The following is a 27,709-nucleotide window of genomic DNA, read 5'->3' on the forward strand; positions in this document are numbered from 1 at the left end:
CATTATCTTTTGGAGATGTCATATGACCTTTTTCATATTTCTTGTATTCCTACATCAAGTATATCTATTACTTTTATAGTGAGGCCTTCTTGGTAAGCAACTTTCTCCTAAATACATACTGGAGTATCAATTTGTTTTGCAATTATGCCTTTGTTTCCAGCTGGGTACCATATTGTAATCCCCCTGTAGCTTCTTTTTAACTCTGATTAGTGAATTCAGGCACAGCATGTACTGTGTTGGGATCAGAAACCCACCATATCTGTGGGCTATGCAAGAGTGGGGACACTTTAACAATCTAGGCAGGTGTGGTGTAGAGAGTAGGTCTGTGTGGCACACACTATGTGTCCCCCTATAATGGGAATAGTAACACCTACCAGAAGATAGGGGTTTCCTAACTGTTGAAATTCATTCTGTTGCCTATAAGGATCTCTGGCACTGGCTGCACCAGTAGTGGCGAGGGACCTAACGCACTTGTCCTCCAATTAGACAGTGTTGCAGGCCCAGGTTCTTCTTGAAAACAGGTGGTAGCAGGAACCACTACAACCCCTCTGTGGCTCTCACATGCAGCCCTGTCAACAGTGTGTGATCAGACAAGATGTGGGAGTTGTGGGAACTTCTGCATGGGTGACAAAAGGAACTATGATTTTTCTCTGTTGCTACTTTGAGAGTGTCTGCCCAGGAGTGGGACATCTGGTCAACCCCTAGCAGTGCATGCCTGGGGATAGGGTGACATTGAGGGCTTTTTTCCAACCAACTCTTTCAGCTGTAGAGTCTACCAGAGGTGAGTGACAGCAAGATAGCTGGAGTCAGGGAATAATCTTCTTGGTGACCCCTTAGCTATGGGTGTCCAGTGGGGAGGGTGGCCTGGGTTCTTCTTCCTCCACCAGCTGAGGTGCCCTACAGGGTTTAACAGGGCATGTAGACAGCCCATTACCAGGAGTGGAACAATCCTTCACAGGAGGAATGATTATTTTTTCCTGCCCCATTTAGCAAAAAGAAGAAATCTCTCTAGAACAGTTTTCAATTTGGGGCTTGGAGGGATTTTGCATGTGTGCACACACACATATCCCAGAGAACATTCAGCAATATCTTCAGACATTTTTGGTTATCACAACTGGGATGTGCTACTGGCATCTAGTGGGCAGAGGCCAGGGGTGCTGCTGAACATTCTACAGTGTGCAGGACAGACTCCCACAACAAGGAATTATCCAACCCCAAATGCCCATAGTGCCAAAAGGAAGAAACCCTGCTCTAGAGAATGTGCTATTTTAAACTGAAAACTATAAAGTATCCCCCGCAAGTGGAAACATTACCCAAGAATTTAAAAATACGCTTGGCTGGAGTCCTGGTCTCTCAGCATGGTTTGCAATGCTATCAAAGTGAGCACAAAGATTTTAAGAAGGCAGTTAGATTACAGGAGCTCCTTGAAGGCAGTGTCTGACTAGAGCCTTCAAGCCACCCACCGTGGCCTGGTACCAGGTGCCACCTCTATACAACAAGCAGCCTCCTACAGACACAAGCTCTGCCACTGCATCTGCCCCGTGGCATGGGACACCCCTACTGCAAAGATTCCCTCTTTTTTGACTTGGAGGCGGCCCTGTTACTTAAAATGTTCTTTTTTCTACTTATGTAAGTTCAGATAGGTTCATAACTGGGAATAGCTACAAAATTTTCTCCTTAAGTTGTCGCAGATAATGTTAGTCAACTTTGTAGCTATAATCTTTCCTGTTATGTTTTTCTTGTTATTTATAGACCAATTATCTATGTCGAGGGATAAAAGAATGGATCTTTTTTAGTTGGTTCATTTTCTGGAAATACAAGCAAACTCTGTGTATTCTAAAAATACATAAGCAATTTGTGTACTCTAATTTGCTACAGAGGGAGGGTCACCGATTGCTCATTAGATGTTATATTTGGAAAGATGTCTCCATATTCTGCTCCTCAAATATGGGGGAATTCTATTGCCTAGTTCACACAGAGTGAGAAGCTACAACAATTCTAGGTAAGATGGACCAACCTAACACCAGACACAAACTAGAATACGCATGAGTCTCCAAGTCTTGGTATGCAGCAGAAATCACCCATTAAAACCAGATTTCTGAATCAATTTTGATTCAGTAGGCGTGGAGTAGGGCCCTTCAACTTCCATTTCTGACAAGTGGTGCTGATGTTGTGGTCTTGGAACCAAAAGTTGAGAACCACTGTAGATTTTTACATTTAATTTTGATGAATTGTTTCAGTGTTAAATTATATTTAATAAATCAGTTCTTTGCTTCAACATCCCATAGTATGTTACTATAAGAGAAAGGCTAGTTTAGTTATCTAATTTTTGGGGAGGTGGGGACAGGGTCTCACTGTGTGGCCTCACGTGGTCTCAAAACCCTAAACTCAAGTGATCTTCCTGTCTCAGCCCCCTGAGTGCTGGATTACAGGCACATACAATTGGATCCAGCTTAGATTTAGTTCTTTTAGTAGGTATTCTTATGAACACATCTGAGATTAGAAAACATTAAGCCTTAAATGTTTTTCAACATTGCTTATTCAGAGCAACTGTTGGTATGATTTAAAATTATTTTTTATAGTTGTAGATGGACAGAATGACTTTGTTTAGTTTTATGTGGTACTAAGGATTGAACCCAGTGCCTTACAATATGGTAGGCAAGCACTGTCACTAGCTACAGCCCCAGCCCTGGTATGATATTTTTTAATGGTTTCTTTTCTATGAGCTCTTTAAAAAGGCCAATTTAATAATAAATGCCCACCACAACTATATCTAAACATACAGAAATCTAGAATTAAAAAACCAGACTCTAGTTTGTCAGTCTGAGGACCCACAAAATCTCATTTGTTTAAAATACTAGGTAGATACCCTATTAATGATATCATCCTTTTAATGATTTTGTTATTCAATCTTTTAAACCACTTTTGGTTTAAAATAATCACTAAAACTAAGCCACTGTTAGAATTTTTTCTCCCCACTTTTTGAAATTTTCATTCTTGATTGAAGATGTGTCCTCATATCCTTGTTTTTTAAACTTTAAAAATTAAACATTTTTGTGGAGACCAAATTTCTACAAAATAGATATAAAGTTGGTTAACATTTTTCAGAGAACAGAAATTTATAAATGATTGTCCCATGGGAAATATCACATTTTTCAATAATACATTTCATACAAATCAAATTCCATAATATTTTAATATGAAGAATGAGACAAAAAGAGTTTCGTGATCAAGTCAATTTAGAGAATGATGAATTGGTAAAATTTCTATGGGATTTCTCAGTGAGTTTAATAAGCTTATAATCATTACAAATCTACTTGCTGTGCATCTTTTTCGGTGTGGCATGTTTGGGGAATTGTTTTAACTAACGCGCTTTAGGAAGTGTTTGAGGACAGGATAACAAATAGATTTTGTCTAATATTCCACCTTGCTTGTTTGTGAAAGGATTCCTGAAGTTCTGTGTTGAATGTTCTGAAGCACATTTTGGTTCAACACGAAAAAAGACATTTCATCAGCTGTGACTGCCAGGGGTGCGGCAGGAGCAGAGGCACCAATGCTGTGTGCAGACTATCACTCCCCCAGATAGCGAGGGGGTGGTTCTTTTTTTTTTCTCATTTCTTCTTATATAGTTGTGTAAACTAGCATCTTGTGTTTACCACGCCAAACTATAACAACTTCCATGTTACATATTTCAAGAAGTTTCCTGAAGTTTTCAAATCTTATTTCACTATGTTCTTAAAAAGTTTTAAATATATTTTTTCCCAAATAAATAGAACATGTGCTTCTGTGACTGACACAGAAATGGGTATCAAAAGCATGGATAACAGCCAGGTGTGGTGGTGCACCCCTGTAATTCCAGCAGCTTGGGAGGCTGAGGCAGGAGGATCGCAAGTTCAAAGTCAGCCTCAGCAAAAGCAAGGCGCTAAGCAACTCAGTGAGACCCTGTCTATAAATAAAATACAAAATAGGGCTGGGGATGTGGCTCAGTGGTTGAGTGCCCCTGAGTTCAATCTCCAGGACCAAAACAACAACAACAACAACAACAACAACAAAAAAAAAACTCCAGAGATAACAAGGCTAGCACACATAAGGTACTGGGTTCAATCCCTAGCACTGGAGCGGGGAGGGGGAAGGAAGGAAGGAAGGACGGAAAAGCAAAAGGACAAATGAGATTTTAAAACTTCTGCATATCAAAGAAAACCATCAATAGAGTGAAAATACAATCTACTAAATTGGAAAAATATTTGCAAATCATCAAAATCTGTTAAGGTGTTAATATCCAGAATATATGTTTTGAAAATAAACAAGAAAACCCCTAAATAACTCAAAATATGATCAAAAGACTTGAATAGACATTTTTTAAAGAAGATATACAAATGGCCAATAAGCATATGAAAAGAGCACTCATCATCAGAGAAATACAAATCAAAACCACAATGAATTATCACCTCAAACTCATTAGGACAGCTACTGTTTTTTTTTTTTTTTTTAAACCTAGTAATGAGTTGGTAAGAATGGAGAAAAATTGGAACCCTGTGTACTGTTGATCAGAATGTAAAATGGTAAAACTGCTATGCAAAATAGCATGAAGAGTCCTCAAAAAAGTGACAGCCAGACTAATTCAACAGCTAAAATTCCCTCCTTTCCCCACCTGTGGCTACCACCACCTCCTTCCCAAATGGGTCTCAGAATATGTAAAAATTTTGTAGATGGTAAAGACAGCATTTCAAATCATCTGGAAAAGAAAGGACTATTTACTGAATGGTTGCAGAGCAAGGGTATAATACTAAGTAAAGAAAAGTAGACTTCTGTGTCTCATTAAAGACCAAAATAAATTTCAGCTAGATCAAAAAGTCTTTAGTGTAAAACTGTGAAACCATATGATTTAAGAAAAAGGCTTAGGTGTGTGATTTTGGAGTAGAAAAATGTTTTCTTCTTAAGCATAAAGCAAACAAAAAAATTAGGGGGAAAATTGACATATTTAACCACGCAAAAATTAAAGAATATTGTGTTTGGACTTTAAAGCAGGTGGGCCATTTTGATCTGGTAATTAGACTTATAGAAATTCATCCTAAACAGAATCAGAGGCACATAGCAAACACTTGTGCAGAAAGATGTTAACTGACACATTTCCCATGATAATGAAACTTTCCAAACATTCTAAATGTTTCATAATAAAAACTTAAAATGGTTAGTTCTCTGTTCCAAAATCATGCTGGGCAAATTATGAAGTAGCAATAAAAGCATAATTAGAAATATAACTATGAATATAATTGGCCAAAGTTGTAAGTGATTGCTCAGGAAAATAAGAATGAGACCTCAGGTGAGGCTTTCTTTTTTTGTACTTTTATATCTTCAAATATAATCTGATCTTTAGCTAATTGTATGCATTACTTCTGTATCAGAAAAAAAAACATAAGCATAAAATTGTACAAACAGGATTCTACCTTTAAAAAAAAATCATTAGAATACAAAGGCCTAGAAAAAGAGAACATCCAGGACTGAGGCTGTGGCTCAGTGGTAGAGCGCTTCCCTAGCACATGTGAGGCACTAGGTTCAATCCTTAGCACCACATAAAAATAAATAAATGGTTAAAAAAAAAAAAAAAAGAAGAAGAAGAAGAAGAACATCCAAGTACTGATTATAATTTTTCACTATTTGGATATTTATTATCTTGGCATCTTTTTGTACCTTGAATTTTCAAAATGAATAGGAAGTTCTTTTATAATCAGAAGAACATGCTATTGGTACTGGGGATTGAACCCAGGTATACTCTACCACTGAGCTACATCCCAAGACCTTTTTTAAAATTTTTTTGGTACCTGGGATTGAACCCAGGGGTGTTTAGCCACTGAACCACATCCCCAGCCATTTTTTTAAAACTTTGAGACAGGGCCTCATTAAGTTGCTGAGGCTGTCTTTGAACTTGTGATCTTCCTGCCTCAGTCTCCCAAGCTGCCCTGTTTATTTTTTATTTTCAGAGAGTCTGATGTTGCCAGGATGGCCTTAAACTTTCAATCCTCCTGTCTCAGCTTCCTTCCTGAGTTACTGGGATTACAGGCATGTTTCAATGTGCCCTGCAGAAAAAATATTAAAAATGAAATATGCTATCATAAAGAGTATGCTTTCTAATTCAATGAATTTTTATTATTTTATGTCATCATGTCTATCTTTTTATTCCCAAAAATGAACATTGCAGGTACTATAATTGAACCTTTCTTGACATTTGCCAACAACAGAACAATACCCAATAGAACATCAAATCATTAATGATCAGCTGATTATGTGCTATTAGTCTAGATATCAATTCTAATAGAGGGGAAGCCTTCAGAGTTATTACTGAACCAACCAAATATTAAATTAGATTGAAGACTTCTATTCAGCCAGGTGTGGTGGTGTATACCTGTAATCCCAGCAGCTCAGGAGGCTGAGGTAGGAGGATCACGAGTTCAAAGCCAGCCTCAGCAACTTAGGGAGGCCCCCAGCAACTCAGCAAGGCTGTATCTCTAAATTAATATATATATATGGCAGGGGATGTGGCTCAGTGGTTAAGCACCCCTGGGTTCAATTCTTGGCACCAAAAAAAAAAAAAAAAAAAAAGAAAAGACAAAATTCTATTCAGTTGTAAGTTTACATCATACAGGCTTCTCATTTCAGTGTAGATTTTAGGCATCAAATATGTAGATGTGCTAAAGATTTCCTCCTGTACAGAAGTGAATGTGGGCACTACTGACTGAAGGTCAGACCAGAGCTAGGGTTGCCCAAGAAACAGTAAACCCAAGACCAGAAACACATAGCTGGTGAGAATTTAAGACAGCTCTTTCTTGGTCCTCTCAACACAACTGCCTTAGGCAATGAACCAAAATGATGGCCAAGGTGGAAAAAATGTTTCACAACTCGCTCCTGCTGGTAAACGACCAAAACCAAAAATATGCAAGACTCACACACCAACACCCATAATTCTAGGAAGTTGGCCATCATGAGTCATGAGCTTTTCACGGACCCTTCTTCTGCATACATTCCATTCCATTCCTTCTTCTGGCCTAGGCTGTCCAGCTGTTGGCTATTTCTGACATTTTCTTCAAGGACGCCTTTGAAGCTCATTTTAACTCATCTAGTCAGAATTTAAATGTTCTAAAGGGAGGGAAGATAAGTAGTGGGCTCTGCCTCATCCTGAGACTCTGCTCCCCACTCCACTTCCTTCAGAAGAGCCCAAGAATGAAAGGTCTGTGAGGGTCCATTTATTTTGACAGCAGGATCAGTGGTTCCGAAGTGTAGCCCTTGGGGCAGAAGCACCAGCACTACCTGGCTACTTACTGGTACTGCTAACTGAGCCACACCTCAGACCACTTGAATCAGACAGTGGGGGTGGGGCTGTAACCTGTTTAACAAGCTCCCGGTGATTGTGATACTACTTAAGTTGCAGAACCACAGGTCTGGAAGAATAAGGGGGAACAAAAAGCCATAATATAATAAGCCTGGGAGATTATGTGCAAGCAGAGATGAAGCCTACCCTTGCTAGGCTCTTAGCTCTTCCTCATTTCTTTTAAATGTCAAGGACCTTGTTCTATGGTTACTGCCTTCCATGGTCTCCCCCACAAAACTGGTATGTTAGAAGCAGGGACTAATGAAGCTGAGCACAGCACAGGATGAATGAGTGCTTAAATTGGAACCAATGGAGTCTTTTGGTGTTCCCAGCACCAACATCCACCCCCCCAAAAAAAACCTCTTTATAGATTTCCCCTTTAGCAAATCAAACTGCTTACCTCTTTGTGTAGTTCTCATACACCTTCCCAAACACTATCCCTCGATGGGGTTGCCTTGGTGTCTGTATTTTGCTGTTAGTTATATACCTCTATTATTTGGGTTGAACTTTTGGGAAGCTTAAATTACTCTATTACATATATATTTATCTGGTATGTAGCTTTCAGAATTCTTTAACTTAAAGATGAAGCTTCTATATGACACTCATCTCCAATATTTACTGTCACACTGTAGATCTTACAATACTGTTGATCACTTAGGAAACCAGTATCAACCAAGCTGATCCAGAGGCCCAAATCAATGGGCATTTTTTAGTAAATTACTAACAAATAGAGAAGCTCTCTTTCTATTGAGATTGCCCATTATAAAATACCCACTTGGAGCTTCTGAGTGTCATTATGGAGAGAGGGTCCACCAGAGGCTAAAACCCGTTGGTGGAAAGAGGGAGAGTCAGAGAGGCAAAGTGCTACAGCATCAGGCTGTGATATGAGCTGGAAGAAACCTTTATTGGTTAAACCACTAGGACTTTGAACTTGTAGCCATAAGGAAAGTCTGTGAATGTACTCCAAATCTATGCAGTAACACTCTTCATCATAACCCCCTGCTTAGTGGTCTGAGAACCTGGGGTCTTGAACCCCACCTATGTTTATACACTAGAAAATAGCTAAGTGCCAGGCATGGTGGTGCACACCTGTAACCCCAGCTACTCTGGAGGCTGAGGGATAGTGAGACCCTGCTTCAAAAAGGGCCCGGGATGTAGGTTAGTGATAGAGTGCCCTGTGTTCAATCCCCAGTCTCTGTGTCTGTCACACACACACACACACACACACACACACACACACAAAATCGAAGACACACTTTTTGAAAGTGTATTAATTTAAAAAAAAACTACAAATAGTAATTATTATAAAATATAATTTAATTTCACTATTATTTACCACAAAATTTTAAAAAATATCAATATACAGACAAGAGCAAGTGAACTGGAGAGAGCTAAAAACTGTATAAAAGGCAAATCTACACTTGAGAACATATATGAGCATCGGGTTCAGAGAGCCTACCCCAGACTGGACGGGTTTGCTAAGGTCAGTTCTCACTAGCAGCACATCTGGGAAGCTCCCTACACCAAAGTTCTTATATTATGTGAGAAGGCGCCCCCCAGACCTCCCTTGGAAAGCATTTCTCATCAACCAACCCACACGGGAGAAGCTGACTCATTCTAGGCACAGAAATCTTAAATAATGTCTCTCACAGGCCCCAGGGAGCTTGGGAAAATTAATGTCATCAAAACATAGCACTGTGAGAAAGGAAAGGTGGCACCTAGTGGCCACTTAGCAGTTTTTCTTTATGGCTTCTTGACAATGCTGTCAACCCTGCTCTGCCCTGAACAGTGTTGGGCAAATCTGAGTCTCTTAATTCCAGAGCTCAGCGATGACCTACCTGAATGGCAGGCACATCTCTAAAGCAGGATCTGAAACAGAAACCACCAAACACAGTCTGGTAACTAGGCATGGGACAGTCCACATACTGGTGCCCCAGACTCCACAGAACGGGACTCAAGAACAGAAGTTAATTTATAGGAGACAAAAGTAATATGGCCTTTTCTGTTGTCACTGTAGATACACACTTCCCTTCAATTTCATTATTCACTAATATTCTCCACTCTGTATTTTCCTATTTCCCAAAGGATTTTCAAATTCAGTGACAACCAGATGGTGTCAACCTATAACTCAAATTTTATTTGACTGTACGCTACCATCATGTAGTAAAATGTCTGATCAAATTTTTAAATCTGGCACATGACTAGAGGCTCAGTTACTTGTACTTAATCAAGGATCAATAAATCAGGTTGACTGTTTAACAGTAGGCAAATAGACATTAACACTAGTGGTCTGAAAAAGATCAATAAATATCTTTCAAACAGTATTTAGAGGTAAATATCATCCTGATGGTGTAAACTTTGGTCTACTTTAATAATATCCACTTGATGAAATGATCTAGAGCAGCACTGTCCAAAAGAAAGAATGAGAGCCACATGTGTGATTTAAAATTTTTTAGTAGCCACATTAAAGTAAAAAGATACAAGTAAAATTGTAATGTTTTACTTAATTCAGTATATTCAAAATAACATTTGAATATGTAATCATTATAAAATTAACATGCTATTTTACATTCACATACTAAGTCTGACGTGCTGCAGCCCCAGCACGTTTTACAATACAAATTTTATAATTTGTATTGTAAAATACAAATCTGGTTTGTATTTTACTTTGATAACACCTCTCAGTTTGTAACAGCCACGTTGCAAGTGTTCAATGCCACATGTGGCAAGTGGCTACAGTAAAGGACAGTCCAGTTCTAGGTCTACCCCAGTGCTTAAGTTCTGGATTAGAATCAGAGTCACAGCTGGGAGTAAACTCAGAAAGCAAACTTTTTTTTTAAAAAAAAAAAATAAGTGAGGAAACTGAGGCACAGAGTTTTAAATGGCTACAGAGGGACTCTGGCTACATAGTCCCTGGCTACACAGGGACTCTTCCCACTCTGATACGATGTTACAGAATCAGAGGCTGTGTGCCTCTGATTCTGTTTAGGATGAATTTCTATAAGTCTAATTACCAGATCAAAATGGCCCACCTGCTTTAAAGTCCAAACACAATATTTTTTAATTTTTGCATGGTTAAATATGTTAATTTTCCCCCTAATTTTTTTGTTTGCTTTATGCTTAAGAAGAAAACATTTTTCTACTCCAAAATCTGAGGTAACTCTCAGAGTTAAGAAAAAAATTACTGTCTTTGATATTTTCATGCAATTTATAGATGTGTTATTTCTCACCAAAATTCAAGATGTTAACTTATAGGAGACAATAGTAATATGCATAATCCATACAAATATTTTAGTCCTAATTGAATGAATTTTGGAGAATACACTAAAGTTGGGAGAACCACAGTACCATATAAAGCATGGATTGGCTGGATTCTGGGTCCAGGACAAGAGAATCTACGGAAAAAATTAGAGTGGGCTAAAAAAAAAATAAATAAATAAAATTTAAAAATGTATATGCCCAGAGCATTCCAAGGGCTACCTGCCTGTTGGCCTATGGAATAACCCCTTCTTTTGCAATAAAAAACTCCTGCTGTGCAAGGCAGCAAGGGCTGCATCCAGAATCTCTGCCCCTCGAATCATGAGGGTTTGCCCCTCCTATTTTTGAGGCCATCCCATAGTGATGATTTAACCTACCACCAGGAACCTGCAATGGTGCAGTTCCCTAAAAACAGCTCTGTTGGTGGGCAGGCAGAGGGGCCATGTGATCTTTCATGCTTCTTTCAACTTAGCTGTAGTGCTGGGGCTGCAGCACGTCAACCCTCCCTCACCTTGAAGGGTTTCTTTGGCGTGTTATAAACCTGGATGTCTCTCAAGGCCTCAAATGTCAGCCCAAGAAGGGTGCTGACCCCTGATGTTGCTGGAACACGGTATGGGCTCAAGAGCACAATGTGCCAGTACATCCTCAACTACACTTGAAAGAAACATTTGCTTTGGGTGATTGCCTGTTGGTATGTCTGTCATTAACACATCTGATGAAAATTCTCATTTATCACTTACGGCCTCCAGAAATATCATGAAGGTCAAAGTAACACATTGCTTTGGTGAGGGGCTCAGAGGGAAATTTGCTGGAAGGGTGTAGCACCATATGGAGAAAAGTGGATTTGAACCCTTCATTGGGGCCTGAGGACTTCCCTCTTAGTTTTCCAGCCTATCCTTCTTTTGTTTGTAAAATACAAAAAAAAAAAAAAAAAGACATAAGAACTCATTTGGTAATCTGTAAAGAGATGTTAAAACACAGGTATTTATAAAAGTATGATTCCCAAGAAGGTAGGTATATAGAATTTTAATTAATCTTAGTTCTTATACTCAATTTGAGCTACTTCTGGATTAATTACTATTTAAAATAATGCTTTCCAAAATTTTAATTGTAACTAGAAAATTGGTTTTAAAATGCATTCTCATTGCCTTGATTAAAAAAATGTACTGAATATTTACTTCATTACTTTTTCCTTACAGGCATAACTGAAACTACCTAGAAAACTACAACTATTTCCTGGATCAATTAGTCATTTAGCTAGTGAGGCCATTGCTTTGCAAATATGTATAAAAAAACTAGCTTATACATATTAAACACTTTAAAATCCATGAATTTAATGTATGACTTTACCCAGGACATTTTTTTTGGGGGGGTACCAAGTATTTAACTCAGGGGCACTCAACTACTGAGCCACATCCCCCACCCTATTTTGTATTTTATTTAGAGACAGGGTCTCACTGAGTTGCTTAGTGCCTCGCTTTTGCGGAGGTTGGCTTTGAACTCTCAATCCTCCTGTCTCAGCCTCCCAAACCAGTGGATTACAAGAGTGTGCCACTGTGCCCAGCCCTTTACCCAGGACACTTAATCTGCCTGGACCTATTTCTTCCTAACCATGTTTCAACAGCAAAAGTCTATTCTATCTGTAATGAAAATCTTGAGTGTTTATATTAAGAGCTAGTTTTGTTAATCAACAAGATCTAGGACCTAAGATTCTTCCTTTTCTGTAAACAAAGTTGAAACTGTTTTTTTGGCTTTTTTCTGTTTTAAATAAGAAGTCATCTCACTTAAAATTCATCTGAAAGTGCTTGGCTGAGCATAAATATCCTGGCTGTGTTCTTGCCAAATTCTACAAAGATTGATTATAATATTCATCAAGATTATGATTACAAGTTGCACTGTCCCTTTAAGCGTACAAGCACTCCCTGTTTTCTTAGAACGAATGCCCTATCCTCAATTAAGGAAATGCTCAAGAAATGGAAATGTTCCAAATTACACAAACCTATATCACAAATCTGTGGTAAATAAATCTTAGACACAGGAAAATGTCCACATTAAATTTTCCAAACTCAAAACCACATAAAAAAAATAATAAAGTCAAAACAACATGTATGTGGTGGTATTGGTCAGAAATATTTTAGTTAAAAATACGGCAGCTAGTGGGTTTTAAGCTATTTCATGGCATAAAGGGGGTGATAATAAACTGATCAGTTCTCTTTGAAGGAAAATATATTTTCCAACCTCCCTGTTGAGAGTAAGGTGCAAATCTATAAAAACTGGTAGATCATTAAGAAAACATGAAACCAGTAGTATCCATACAGTACTGAAGAAGAGACAGTGTTTTGTAAATGAAATGCTTGAAAATGTTTCTCATTTTTGGAGACAGAAGTCAAATGCTAGAGTGTCCATTGGATGTCACTGAAGTCCCCAGGGTCTCCTAGGCCCCCCTCTGCTTCTAAGTAATTCATGAAAGCAGCCATGGCTGTGTCCTCATTGTCACACAGGGCATCGAAATCCAGCTGTGCGCTGTCACCTAGTGAATTAAAATACAGGCTTGCATAAGTGAAGGTTACCAAAGTCACACATTTCACAAAATTGGAGGTTGAATCAAAAACGGCAAAGCAAGGCAGAGACGTCATCCAAGGTACTTTCAGAATGTGAAGCATAGGTCTAAAATTGGCAAAACCTGATGTATTTTTAAATAGGTCACCTATTTTTATAACAATCTGATGTTAGATAAGTTGCATTTGATTCATCCAATGTACAGAAGCTTTGTAATAGGAGATGGTACTGCTAAAGGGAACAGACTCTCAAAGTGTTAGGGCCTTGGGTGTATGTGCCTGGAAGGACAAATTTAACTTTCATCTGCCTTGAGAAAGATTTCCATTTGTTTAAGGCTAAAAGCAAAGGACTGAGACAAAAGTGTTATCTTCCAAAAAATCTGAAATTTTCTTACAGGTAGGTAACCAGATTTCTAATTGAAAAAGGATATATAGAAGAACCATTCAAATTAGAGCTAGAAAGAGGTTCTAGAAATTAAGGGTTAAAACACAGATAAAGATTAACTGGTTTCTGGATATCTTTCTAAGTACAATAGAATTGAAGATGATTTCTATGTGGTTCTCTGTGTGAAGCTGAATCAAATCCCTTGATTCTCTTTAGCCTCAGCTTTCTAGAAAGTGATGTCAGTTATGGGTGTCTGAAAATCTTTGATTCAATTTATTAAAATCTTATACTTCTTTTTGTGATATATATCCTTTAAAAAATTCTTGGTGATTCTTGAATGGATATTTTTTTCCCTACATAGAAATACCTTAGATGTATTTAAATTGCATGTATTCTGGGCTGGGGTTGTGGCTCAGTGGTAGAGTGCTTGCCTAGCATGCACAAGGCACTGGGTTCAATCCTCAGCACCACATAAATGTAAAATAAAGATATTGTGTCCACCTAAAAGCTAAAAAATAAATATAAAAAAATTAAATAAATAAATAAATAAATTGCATGTGTTCAGCAACATCTAAAACCGACTGAAATAACAACTGAATTCTTCACGGCACCTATATTTTAAAATCAAGAGTATGGTATCTCTATTTAGAATTTGGAATGAGAAAAATCTTAGTTTTAAAACAGTGTGCTTCTTCAGAAGTCTTCTGTGCCTGAAAACAGTGAGTAAGAGGAAGTTTCTGGAAAACTAACGTGGCCGGCTGATGCCAGAGACAACTTACTGAGGAGAGGTTCGTGAGTGCTCTGGCTTTGCCTGGTTGTCTCCAGCTCCCCTGTTTCTGAAGGACTCAGTGAAAACAACTCCTGATTTGACATCTGCAAAACATAGAATAATGCATAGTTAGGTTTGCACTTGAGTGAGATAAAAACCCCTTGGCAGTCAGCAGACAGGGACCTGCCACCAGCACCACGGCCCCCTGGCAGCGAGCACTTACTGAGTGCTACAGGGCAAGCACCCCATGGGCATCATTCCATTTCATTTCTCAAATATGAGGATCTGAAGTCTAAAAATACATTATCTTTCTCAAGGTGTTGAGGCCATGATAATAAACCAAGGCCACTAGGCTCTAAAGCCACCACCTCAAACCACAACGAAAGGTATATGCTATAAGGAAAAATTTTACAAGAAGAAGGCAAAGTTTATGACCACAAATTCTTTGTGTCAAAGTCATCTCAGTTAAAAAAAAATGATGGCAAACCTATACTTCTTGTGAAATTACTGGGCAATAGTACTTTAGAGTGCAGAACAGATTAGAGCAGATCCTTTTACCAAAAAGTTTTAGACTTTTCCATGCAACACAATCTAATATTCAATGTAGCTCACAAATCATTGGTCTGTATTGTTGTATTAGGTTGATGTATTTTATCTACAAAAAGCCTATATAGAGTATGGTACTAGAGATTTTCTTACAATAACTTAAATCTGTTTCCTAGCATATTGCCTCATTTGCTAAATGCATGAACAAATGAATGAACAGGTCAGAAGACTTAGATTCTTACACAAATTCTATATAATATTTATATTTTTAGGTTTTTGTCCCTGGTCATATATAAATTCTTTTCTCTCATATTCTTCTACTACCTAGTTTACATACTTACTTTAGAGCTTTTTGTTATTTGTATCATATTAGAATTATATTGTATTTTCATCTTCTAGTTGAGTACTATGTTTAGTCATTTTTGTATAAGCACCAAGACATTTCAATTAGCTAGTGTATGTTTAATTGAATGAAATAGCAGGGCTGGGAATGTAGCTCAGTGGTAAGCATTTATGAGGCCCTGGATTTGATCCCCAGCACAAAATTTTTTTTTTCTTATGGCTTATCTTTTTCAAACCACAGGAATACATGTAATCTACCAATTTAGAACCTAACTATAATCACAGCTACCATTAATTGAGCATTTACTATGTGCCAACACTGTTTTAAGAGTTTGTTTTTGTGCTAAACCACTGAATTCTCACATTCCTTCAGGGGATATATTATCATCCCTGCTTTATAAATGAGGAAATTGAGGCACAGAGTTTAAGTAACAAACCCAAGGCTATATAGCAGTAAGTGTCTGAGTCACAGCTTGGACCCAGATGGTATTCTAACAACTTCACCCTTAACCATTATTCTAAACTTTGATGCATCTTAAAAACCCTTGAGTGGCAAGAAAGAGTTCATTTTCTTTTACAGGATGGTTTCTTTTCTCAAAAGAAATAATCAAAGAGCAAATTTTATCATTCACTGATTTCGTGAACATTGTCATTTGAGTGTACTTACATTCCTGCAGGTGACAGTGTGGTTATCTCTCATTGGCTCTGTTGGACTTGAATCATCAAAGGACGAAGACTGTAACCTTTAGAAAGTGACACATAAAACATATGCCTTATTTACATATTTTAAGGAGAAATTTGCATATTTTTGTCTCTGAATACATAAAATACAGCAAGGAACTTGAGGCTGAATGCCATAAAGGTTTTCCCAATCAGTCTGACTTGTTCAGTGCCAGAGTTACTTTTGAAGTGGAGTGCTGAAAGACACAGTAAAAAAAGAAGTCAAGCTCTAGAACAAAGCCTTTGAGTAAACCTGCCACATAATAGTAGAGCAAAAAAACAAAAGGAGAGCAGTGTAAATCAGCTACTTGTGTCAAAAATCAGTCCTCACACTGTCCCTGGTAGTGCATGCCTGTAATCCCAGCAGCTTGGGAGGCTGAGGCAGGAGGATCTCGAGTCCAAAGCCAGCTTCAGCAACTTAGGCCCTAAGCAACTCAGTGATAAAATATTTTTAAAAAGGGCTGGGGATGTGGCTCAGTTATTAAGCATCCCTGAGTTCAATCCCTAGTACAAAACACAAAAAAAATCAGTCCTCATGAAGATTTTATGCCAAAACAGAAAATCAAAGATTTATTAACATTCTATAATCATTTTCAAGTGAGAAATATAATTTTTATCCCAAATAATCCCCAGGCACAGAATCAATGAAACATAGCACAGAGAAGAGAATGGCAAAAACATAACTTTACGTCTTCATGTATTCCTAAGAACGTTGGTAAGAAATTACAGAGGAAGAAACTAAAACAGAAATAAAATGCCTTAGGTCGCAAAACCATGAGAAGGAAAGATTGGGGATGCATCTAGGGGGTTTTCCAAAGGACAGTCCATGCATGCAGCTCAGCCAGCTTTTCATTTTGTGGTTTCATTCCCCCTCACCTCCACCAGTTTTATTAAAGTATAACTGATTTATAAAATGTTTGATATAGGTATACATTGGAAGATGACTAACATATTCATTTCATACCTATTTTGTGGTAAGAACACTTAATATCCACTCACCTTGCAGTTTTCAAATACATTTAGTGCATTACTATTAACTACATAGTTACCATTTTGCACAACAGATCTCCAGAACTTATTTACCCTCTTATTGAAACTTTGTACCCGTTGACCAACATCTCCCTGACCCCCATCCCTCATACACCAATCTACTTCTATCAGTTTTATTTAGATTCCAGATATAAGTGAGATCATGCAGCACTGGTCTTTCTGTGCCTGGGTATTTCACTTAAAATAACATCTTTCCTTCATGTTGTTGCAACCGACAGGGTTACAATGCCTTTGTATACCTGTATAGTATTCCACAGTTCTTTTCATTCACTGATGGACACTTAGGTTGATTTTTTGGTTATTGTGAATAATCCTGCAACAATTGTGGGGGTACAGATACTGCTTTCATTTCCTTTGGATATATCTGATAGTGGGATTGCTGGATCATATGGAAGTTTTATTTTTAATTTGAAGAGGAACCTCCATACTATTTTCAATAATGGCTGCAATTAGATTCCCACAAACATTCTCCAAATCCTTGCCAACAATTGCTGTCTTTCATCTTTATTATATAGACATTCTAACTGGAGTGAGGTGATATCATTGTGGTTTTGGTTTATATTTTTCTGATGATGGTGAGATTGAGCATTTTTTCTTATGTATTGGTCATCTGTATGTCCTTTGAGCATTATCTATATCCTTGCTCGTTTTCTGAGTTGTTTTCTTACTGTGGAGAGGTTTGAGCTCCTTGTCTGTTTTAATATTATTTTAATATATTGTCAGATATTGGAATTGTAAATATTTTCTCCCATTCTTTACCCTGTGGTTTCCTTTGCTCACAGAAGTTTTTAGTTCGATAAAATCCTATTTGTCTATTTTAGCTTTTGGTTGCTTGTGCTTTGGGGATCCTTTTCAAAAACCACTGTCCAGACCAATGTCATGGAGCTTCTCTTCTGCTTACTCTTTTAGTAGTTTTATAGTTTCATGTGTTTTAATCTATTTTGACTTGATTTTTGTATATGGTGTGAGACAAGAGCCTAATCTCATTTTTCTGCAGGTGGGTATCAGCTTTTCAACATCATTTATTGAAGGTACTGTCCTTTATTGAGTGTTGGCAACTTGGTCAAAAAACAATTGATCATAAATGAGTGGACTTACTTCTGGGTCCCTGGTTCTGATCCATTGCTCTGAGCCTGTTTTCATGCCAGTAACATGCTGTTTTGATTACTCAAGCTTTATAGTTGATTTTTGAATCAAGTGGTATAATGTATCACATTCTGTTATTTTTGCTCAAGATAGCTTTTGTGGTTCTGTACGAATTTTAGATTTTTTCATACTTCTATGAAAAATGTTATTGGAATTTTGATAGGGATAACACTGGATCTGTGGATTTATTTGGGAAATACGGACATTTTAATAATAATTGTCTCAAACCATGAACATCCACTCACCTAGCTTTTCATTTATTTGTATCGTCAATTTCTTTCACCAGCATTTCACAGTTTTCTGTGTGCACATCTTCCATGTCCTTGGTTAAACTGCTCCTAAGGTTTTTTGTTTTTGATAGATATTGTGAATAGAATTGTTTTATTGAATTCTTTTTGGATAGCTCATTGTAAATATATAGAAACACTGCTGATTTTATATCCTGAAACTGAATTTGTTTATTCTAAAGAAAATTTTGGTGGAGTCTTCAGGGTTCTCTCCATATAAGATCTTGTCATTTGCAAAAAGACAGTTTTACTTCTTTGTTTCCCACTTGGATGCCTTTCACATCTTTTACTTACCTACGTGCTCTGGATCAGACTTAAGCACTATATGGATTGAAGTGGTAAGAGTGGTGGGCATTTCTATCTTGTTCCCAATCTTAGAGGAAAAGTTTTCAGATATTCACCATTCAGCAGTCTATGGGCTTCTCACATATGGACTCTATTAAGTTTAGTTCCATTCCTTCTATAGTTTGAGTATTTTTTATCATGAGATGTTGAATTTTATCAAATGCCTTTTACACATCTATTGAGATGCTCTTATGATTTTTATCCTTCACTGTTAACGTGGTATATCACATTTATGGACTATGCATGTGTTAAATGATCCTTGCTTCTCAGGAATCAATCTCATTCAATCATGGGGTATGACACATTTAATATGCTGTTGAATTCAGTATGCTAGTATATTTTGAGGATTTTTGCATCTATGTTCATGAGTGATATTGCCCTTTAATTTTTTGTTTCTCTTTCTGTGGGTAGTGTTGGGGATTGAATCAAGGGTTTCATACATACGAAGCAAGTGTTCTACCATTGAGTTATATCCTGACCCCAGTTTTCTTTTCTTGTGGTAATCTTATCTAGCTTTGGTATAAGGGTAATGCTAATCTCATAAAACAAGTTTGGAAGTGTTTCCTCCTCTTAATTTTTTGGAAGAATTTCAGAAGGATTGGTATTAATATTGTTTAAGTGTCAGGTAAAACTCAATAGTAAATCCATCAGCTCCTGAGTTTGTATTACTGATTTAATCTCCTTATCTTTATTGGTCAGTTCAGATTTTCTATTTCTTCTTGATTAGTCTTGGTGGATAGTATGTTTCAGGGAACTTAATCCATTTCTTATAGGTTATCCAATTTTTTGGTATATAATTGTTCAAAGCAGTATTTTATTGTCCTTTGTATTCCTTTGGTATCAGTATTAATATCATTTATAACTTTTAGTTTATTTTTTAGTGTATATATTTGAAGTGTATAATGTTTTTGATATACGCAGCTCCAGTTGTGTATGTGTTCAGCACCAAAAAACCTAAGCAAATTTTTAGGATACGATATTAACTCATGTTCTCATGTTGTACATTAGCTCTCTAGATTTAGTCACCTACAGAAATGCAAATATATATACTTTGACCTACTTCTCCCCATTTCCTTCCCCTCCCTGCCTGTGGTAACTACCACTCTGCTCTCTACTTGCTGTTTCTATTTATTCCACCTTTTTTTCTTTTGATTCTGTATGTAAATGAGAATACATTATATTTCTCATTCTGTGTATGGATTATGTCACTTGGCATAATGCCCTCCAGGTTCATCCATGTTGTCATTGTTCATAATTTGAGTCTTCTTTTTGTTCTTGGTCTAGATAAAGATATTTCAGTTTTATCTTTTCAAAACCCCAACTTTTAGTTTCATTTGATTTCTAATTTTCAAATGTCCATTTATTTCTGCTCCAATAATTTCCTTCTGCTGACTTTGGGCTTAGTTTGCTCTCCTTTTTCTAGTTCCTAGAGGTATCAAGCTAGGTTATTTGATATATTCTTTTCTCCCCCTTAATATGCATTTTCCACTAAAAATTTCCCCTAAGAATTGCTTTTACTGCATCCCATATATTTTTGTATGCTGTGTTTAAACTTTCATTTGTCTCCAGAATTTTTTTCTTTGATTTATTAGTCGTTTAGTGATACACTGCCTAATTTCTACATTTGTTAATTTAAAAATTTTCCTCTGATTTCAAGTTTCATACCACTGTGTTCAGAAAATACATTTGATATATGATTTATTTCAGTCTTCTTAAAATTTCTAAGACTTGTTTTGTGGCCTACCATATAACTCAAGTGTTCTTGAAAACAATGTAGTCTGCAGCAGTTGGATGGGATGTTCTCTATATGTCTGTTTGATCAATTTGGTGAACAGTGGTGTTGTTCATGTGCCCTGTGTCTTCACTATTTGTCTGGATGCCTTTATCCATTGCTAAAACTATGGTACCTACTATTAATGCAATTTATCTCTTTAATTTCATCAATATTTGCTTTACCTATTTAAGTGCTCTGATGGTGGGTGAATAAATATTTATAATTGTTATATCTTCTTGATCTAGTGACTTATTTATATGATGACTTTCTTTGTCTCTTGTCACAGTGTTAGACTTAAGGTCTATCTTGTCTGATGTGAATATAGCCACTCCTGCTCTCTTGGTTACCACTGGCATGAAAAAAATCTTTGTTCATCCCTTCATGGCCAGCCTCTCTCCTTGGAGCTAAAATTAATCTCTTGTGGGCAGCATAGAGCTGGATCTCGTTTATAACCCATTCGAGCCACTGTATATCATTGAGTGAAGAGTTAATCCATTTACATGTAATTATTGATAGCTGACTTACTCTGCCATTTGTTTTCTGTGTTGTAGCTTCTGTGTTTCACTGTTTATGACCTGATTTCTCTTTTTCTTTTTTTGGTGGTGACATATTTTGATTTATCTTTTATGTGCCTACTATAGGTTTTGTATTTGCCATGAAGTTTACAAAAACCATCTTATAACAGGTCATTTTTAGATGGCAATTTCAACCATATACAAAACTTCTATACTCTTTCCTCCATTTTATGTCACTGGTACCATTTTCTTTTGTCTATCATATATCTGTTAACAATAACTAGTTATAATAATTTGCTAATACTTTTGTCTTTTAAATTTTATGCTAGAGTTAAGTGATTTGTGTACCACATCACCGTATTAAAATATTCTGAATGACTATATTCTTTACAGGGAGTTCTATATTTTCATGTTTTTATGTTAATGTCCTTTCATTTCAACTTAAAGAACTCTGGTTAGCCTTTCTTGTAAAGAAAGTCTTGTAATGAACTCCCACAGCTTTTGTCTGGAAAAATCCTTCTCCCTCTTTCATTTCTGAAGGACAGACTTCCTATATATAGTATTTTTGGTTGGCAATATTTTTCCCCCTTTCAGCATTTTGATGATATCTTCTCACTAGTTCTGGAACTACATTTTTCTGTTGGGAATTTGATAGTCTTAAGGAGGTTCCCATGTTTATGACAAGTTACATCTTATCTTTATGCTTTAAAAGTTCTCCTTGTCTTTGATTTTTGAGAATTTGATTAAATATGTCTCAGTGACCACCTCTTTATATTTACTCTATTTGATCTTTATGGATCTGAATGTTCATTTTTCTCTCTAAGTTTGGGTATTTTGTGCCATTTCTTTAAATCAGATTGCTTTCCCAAGACTGAAGTTTCAGCTCAATGCTAGAGGGCTTGCCTAGCTAGCACTTGTGAGGCACTGGGTTCAATCCTCAACACCACATAAACATAAATAAATAAATAAAATATTGTGTCCATCTACAATTAAAATATATATATATATATATATATATATATATATATATATATATATATATATATATATATAAAATTATCGCTTTCCCCTTTCTCAGTCCCTTTTGAAACTCCCATAACATGTAAATACATTTACCTGATGGTGTCCCACATGTCCTATAGGCTTTCTTTACTCTTTTTTTTTTCTCTGTCTAGGATTTTATTAGACTGCTTTTTTCCCCCAATATACCTGTATTGGAAGATTGAGACAAAAAGGCACAAACTCACATTAAATAAACAAGGTAATCTAATCAGTTCTACAAAGTGTAGTTTGTAAAAGAAGGAGCACTAGGAACCAACCAAAATAAGTCAGGGAGTCCTGGTATGGACTGTGAAAGGAGAACATGGGAAGATATATACATGCCCACAATACTGACCCTGTCCCTGACCTCTCTCAATGAGGAGGCCCAGCAGCCCTTGTGTAGAGGCATTGTTGCTTTCATTTGGGACTAAGACCCTGGAAATCTAATGGAAGCAGCTGGTCTGAAGGGGCATGGCACAGTGGCAGGTGTAATCCCTGGAGCTAAGCCTTTGCTCATCATAAGCCCCTCTGAGTGCTCATCAGTTTTGGGGTGGAGAAGGAAAGAAGGAAGGGGCCACTTAAAAGAAGCCAACACTGTTGCCCAGCAGCAACATCATCCATAGGGATGGATTAGAAAGAGACATCCCTCCTTTTGTTTGTGTGGGCAGGAGCCCCAGATCTAGGCTGATCTTGAGAAATTCCAGCTCAGCTCATTTAGATGCTTTCAAACAGGGCAACAGGTAGAAGTGGGAGAAGCCAGAGAAAAGGCAAACGAAGAGTGAGCCCCCACCAGAGCTGAAGTGATAGTGTAGATCTCAAAGAACTGAACAAAGGAGGCTAACATCTGCTGATCCTCATACCACATAAACAACTGTCTACTTAGAGTTTCAGTTTCTCCCAAGAAAACCCACACCTGGACTTCACCTAATGGATGAATGAAGAAAAAAAATCTTTAAGCACAAATATAATTAATAGCTAATATAGAGCTTGCAGGAAAACATTTAAATTTTTCTCCTGTAGGAATGTCTCTCTTCAACTTTTCCAATCCAGTCCAATACATGCTCCTAGCAGTTGAGATGCTGATCACCAGCTGAAATGCCCCAGGTCCATTACCAAAGACCCTACAAGGTGAGGAGATTAATACATAGGAAGGTACCTATAATGAGATATCTCCTGGTCCCAAAGGGACCTCAATGAAGGTCAGAGCTAACCATGCTGAGGGATCCGAATCTGTCTACCCTTGCCCTAGGAGGGCCACAGGGAAGCATCTGTCAGGAGGATATCACAGGTGCAATCTGTGAGACGCTCCATTATTGCACTTAGAAATGAGTAAGGCAAACACACAGACAAAACTTAAGGATAAAATGTCCCTTCCCACTTCTCATTCTAAACAGATTTGGTTTCTCTCATTAGCAGAGGGACCCAGGCTAGTATGGGTTTGGGTCACTGCACACTCAGGCCAACATACTTCACAAGGCTTGGGAAATGTCAGGTGACACCATAGCTATCTCATATTCTCCCATCAAGAAGGCATACTCAGGTTCTGCTGAGTCAAGGAACTGGGAAGCACTCAGCAATTTCTACTTCCCTGGAGCCTGGACTTGTTCACCAGTCTACTCTAGTGGAGTTCTTCCACTACGATCAGTGCTTGCTTCTGATTGTCCAGGACAGAACTCAGCATGGGCAGGACAAGCTGAGTTCATGATTCCCAAATTCTTTTCCAGTGATTGGAGACAAGAGGGTACATGTTCTGCTGGGGGAGGAGGGAATTTTTGCATGCTCATTTTGTGCAGCATGAAAAGATCAGGACTTCTGCATCCTAACCAACCTCAAAGACAGAGGACAGGGATCAAAGAAAGCATAGAGAAAAGGATTATTGCTGAGTGGCAGCACCAGCCCAAAAGGGAAGAGGAGCCTAGAGCTAGCTCCTCAGGGGTCAGATGGATTGGTATCTATGGGGCAGATTCAATTCTAAGGGCCATGCCGGACAATTCCCTCCAGGTGGAAAGGTGACCAGGGTGTCTTGTAGGCTCTGCAGAGAAATTCAGACAGAGTGGGCAACAGAAAGACCAAGAAATCACGCTTGTTTGTAAGAACAGTGGCCAGAGATGCAATGACCGGGGCAGGGATTATTCATATGGGTTAAATTTTCTTTAAACAAAATCTGGGCCTTGGGTACCTCCTTCGTGCTTAGTACATTGTAACAATGGGAAACTGGGAACAGAGGTAAGAGTTATGAAGCCACATTGCTATTCTGTGGAACTAGGTGGGGGAAATAGGGGAGGATACTGTATTTCTAACTCATCTTCTCTCCCCAGGTGAGCATTCAAAATTTCAAGGATCTGCCCAGGAAGCAAAATACCTCAGTTTATCCCAAGGCTGAAAACAAATGAACTTAAATCACCACATCACAAAAGGCAGCTAACTTGAAGACTAAAAATGTCACTTGGAAATTAAGGTGGGGGCATACCCAGAAATGGGGCAGAACACAATGGAGAGAGAGGGAGGAGATGTAAATACAGCAGCCTATACACCACATATCTCAGAGGAACAGGCTCCCGTAATACCAGACGGTCTATTTGTTCACAATATTAAAGGGCATCTAGAATTAGCTACAGTAAGGAATTGAAAGTTGCCTGAAGAATGGGCACAGAAAGGCTGCGTCCGAAGATGGCCTGTCATGCAGGAGGGTGGAGCTGCTGGGCCTTCCTGTTGACCACTGTCTTGCGAAGGGGGAGGGGTGGCTTTAGTCATCTGCTGTCATTCCTTTCACTGGGTCCTTTTGTCTCATCTCATCTAGCTGTCTCTTCGACTCTTCTTCCATCCTTGAATGTCGTCCATGGTCAGATCAACCCACTTATCGAGCCAACAGAACAGCTGCCTGTGGAAATTTGTAAACAGACGCTTCTCTTGCTTATGTATAAAATTTTCCACTTTGTTCTGCAGGCCCCACCACTTGAACTTGACAGTAACCAGTTTGTATGCACACATATATGGGCAGTCTTTCTGATTTACAAGTTCTTGCTTCCAATTTGGGCCCAAGGGTCCGAGGCCTGTTTTGACAGATTTAAATTTTGCAGGGTCTTCCTCTGCCTTGTAATCCTTGCTAAGTACTTGACTTCGATCTGCAATGTCTATATATATGGCTTCCACAGGTTTCCATGCCTCAGGCTCCAGTTTATGCACATTCTCCTGGGTGCCAAGATCTGGTTTGTGCCAGGTTTCAATTTTAATCAGAAAGTCCTCTTTCATGTACTCATTTGTAATAACAGTTCTGCAATATGGGTAGGCATTCCATGCTTTTTCATGTATATTCAGTGCTCCCTCTGGGGCCAGCATTGGAACAAATGTGGGTACCCTGCTCTGTAGGTGGTAGATCTTGTGGGTGTACTGGCCTTTCTCACCATCCTTCTCATAAGGTTCATTCACCAGGATCTCCACGCCTTCACCACTACCAGTTTCATTTTTGCTGGCCTCGGCCACAGAATACAGCTGCCCCACTTGATACTCATCTACAGACACAGGCAGGATGACTCGATACTCCTTGAGCAGTACCATGTCGCTCCGCAGCTCGGCGGCTGTCCGCTGCCCGCCCGGCTTCCCGCCCGCTTCCCGGCGGCCGCTCTCCCCGTGGCGGCCCGGCCCGGCTGCCTGTGCGCTTTCATCGTGGTCCGCTGGGTCCCCACCTCTCTTGCTGAGGCCGCCGCGCCGGCTCCTGCAGCCCTGGCCTCGCCGCCTCCCGGAGCTCCGGTTCCGCAGCGCCGCGCGGGGGCGGGGTTTTCTTTACTCTTTTTCACTCTTTTTTCTTTTGTTCCTCTGACTGGGTCATTTCAAATGACCTATCTTCGAGTCACTTATTCTTCTGTTTCATAGTCTGCTGCTAAAGCTCTCTATGGAAGTTTTCAGTTCTGCCTTTATATTCTTTAGCTTTAAGATTTCTGTTTGGCCCATTTATGGATTCTCTGTGTTGAATTTCTCATTTTGTTTGTTGTTTTCCCGATTTTATTTAGTTGTCTGTGTTTTTTTATAGCTCGTGTTGATCTCCATTTCTTTAGAGTTTTTGGCAGTGTTCTGTTTCCCTGACTTTTTTCATGATCCTTATGGACTTGTGTTGGTGCCTTCACATTTGAAGAAGTAGACCCCTATTCCAAAGTCTTTACAGACTGGCTTTGGCAGAGAAAGATCCTCACCAGTTAGCCTGTGTAGAGATTCTAGGGAATGGGGATGATATCTAGCAGAGTCCATAGGCAAGCTTGCCTGTAGGGTCCTCAAGCAGACTGGTTGGGATTGGGTCAGCAGAAGGGTGAATCTGGTACCCAGATTTAAAGACGCCAACCTGGTCCATGTGGTTGGGCCAGGATCCTGGTTCTGAAGGGTATATTTAGCTCTCTGGTGTAGTCCTGGGTTCATGGGCATGAGTTCAGAGCCTGAGTATACAGGGGTCAGCTGAGCGCTGGAGTAGTTCTAGAGTCCAGGTCCATATTGGCAGTTGTAGAGCCTTGCCCCATGGATACTGGCCCAGGACCAGGGTCTACTGAAGAAGACCTGATCTAATCTCTGGGTGCATCAAGACCAGAGACTGAGTTGATGGTGCAATCTTAGGGCATGGGGCCTTGAGGACAGGCCTGGCTTCAGATTTCATAGAGCTAGGCCTATGCTGATGTCCACAGTGAAGCTGAGTGCTCACTTTACTCTCCCTCCCTCACATGGATTCTTTAGCTCTTGTGATGGTATTTTCATGAGCATAAAGTTGTTTGTGTTAATGTTTCTGAAAGGAAAAGGGCACTTAAAGTCCTATTCTGCCATCTTGCTGACATCACTATTGGTTCATATTTTAAAATCACTACCTGCTCACTTAGTCTTGCATTAATGAAGAAAAATATCCTATCCCTCATGCCGTTCACTTCCAAATTAATGTTCTGAATCATGGTTGTCTTCATATTAGTCCTCTGCAAAAACAAATCTAAGTCCCTTCTCTACTTTACCTTAATGAGAACTCCTCATTGCTCATCAAACCAGCTTCTCTTTCAATTGAATGTGCTTGTCCTTTGAAACTAACATGTTTTTCCTTCTCACTTTATACATTAACTGAGGTGCCACCATATAGAAATGCCCTCCCTACTGTATCGTGAACTTTCTGACAGAACCCAACTGTCAACACATGGCTCTATTTTCACTTATGATGTCCCTGTAACATAGTCAAGCAATTTTCAAAAAGAGTGCCAAGAACATTCAATGGGGGAAAGGGGTTGTCTTTTCAATAAACATTATAGAAAAACTGGATATCCACATGCAAAAGAATGAAGTTAAACTCTTACCTTAGACAGTACAAAAACATCAAAGACTAAACTTAAGTCCTCAAACTCTAAAATTCATAGAAGAAAATAGTGGAATAGCTCCATAACATTGAATTTGGCACCAATTGTTTTTTTGGATATGACACCCAAAACCAAGAAAGGAAATAACAAAAGAAAGTGGATAAATTTGGACATCAGAAACAAAACTTTTGTGCAAAAAAAAACCAAAAACCCAGCAAAAAGGCAAACCATAGATTGAGAGGAAATACTTGCAAATAATTTATCTGATTGAGGGCTAATGTCCAGAATA

The 27,709-nt window shown here is 38.4% G+C and overlaps 2 protein-coding genes across 4 annotated transcripts in view; both read right to left on the reverse strand.

Moving 5' to 3' along the window:
• The window catches only part of Bmal2 (basic helix-loop-helix ARNT like 2), a 117,861-nt gene that overhangs the window by 31,817 nt on the left and 58,335 nt on the right, over positions 1 to 27,709 (reverse strand). For 2 of the 3 annotated variants that reach the window (XM_027934108.2, XM_027934107.2), the window contains 3 exons: positions 15,892 to 15,967; positions 14,347 to 14,440; positions 10,210 to 13,154 (listed from right to left, as the gene is read on the reverse strand). In XM_027934108.2, the coding sequence (XP_027789909.2) occupies positions 13,018 to 13,154; positions 14,347 to 14,440; positions 15,892 to 15,967 (307 nt within the window). In that variant the 3' untranslated portion in view covers positions 10,210 to 13,017. Of the gene's footprint in view, positions 1 to 10,209; positions 13,155 to 14,346; positions 14,441 to 15,891; positions 15,968 to 27,709 lie in introns of those variants that run through there. The other variant, XM_071610038.1, reaches the window with a different exon arrangement.
• On the reverse strand, positions 24,837 to 25,838 carry LOC114091723 (phosphatidylinositol transfer protein alpha isoform-like). The gene is given in 2 exon segments (XM_034636666.2): positions 24,837 to 24,931; positions 24,934 to 25,838. Coding segments are annotated over 2 exon segments (810 nt in total). The 5' UTR covers positions 25,661 to 25,838; the 3' UTR covers positions 24,837 to 24,848.

This window comes from Marmota flaviventris, chromosome 3 (assembly GCF_047511675.1).
Source record: "Marmota flaviventris isolate mMarFla1 chromosome 3, mMarFla1.hap1, whole genome shotgun sequence".
In the NCBI taxonomy this organism is placed as follows: Eukaryota; Metazoa; Chordata; class Mammalia; order Rodentia; family Sciuridae; genus Marmota; species Marmota flaviventris.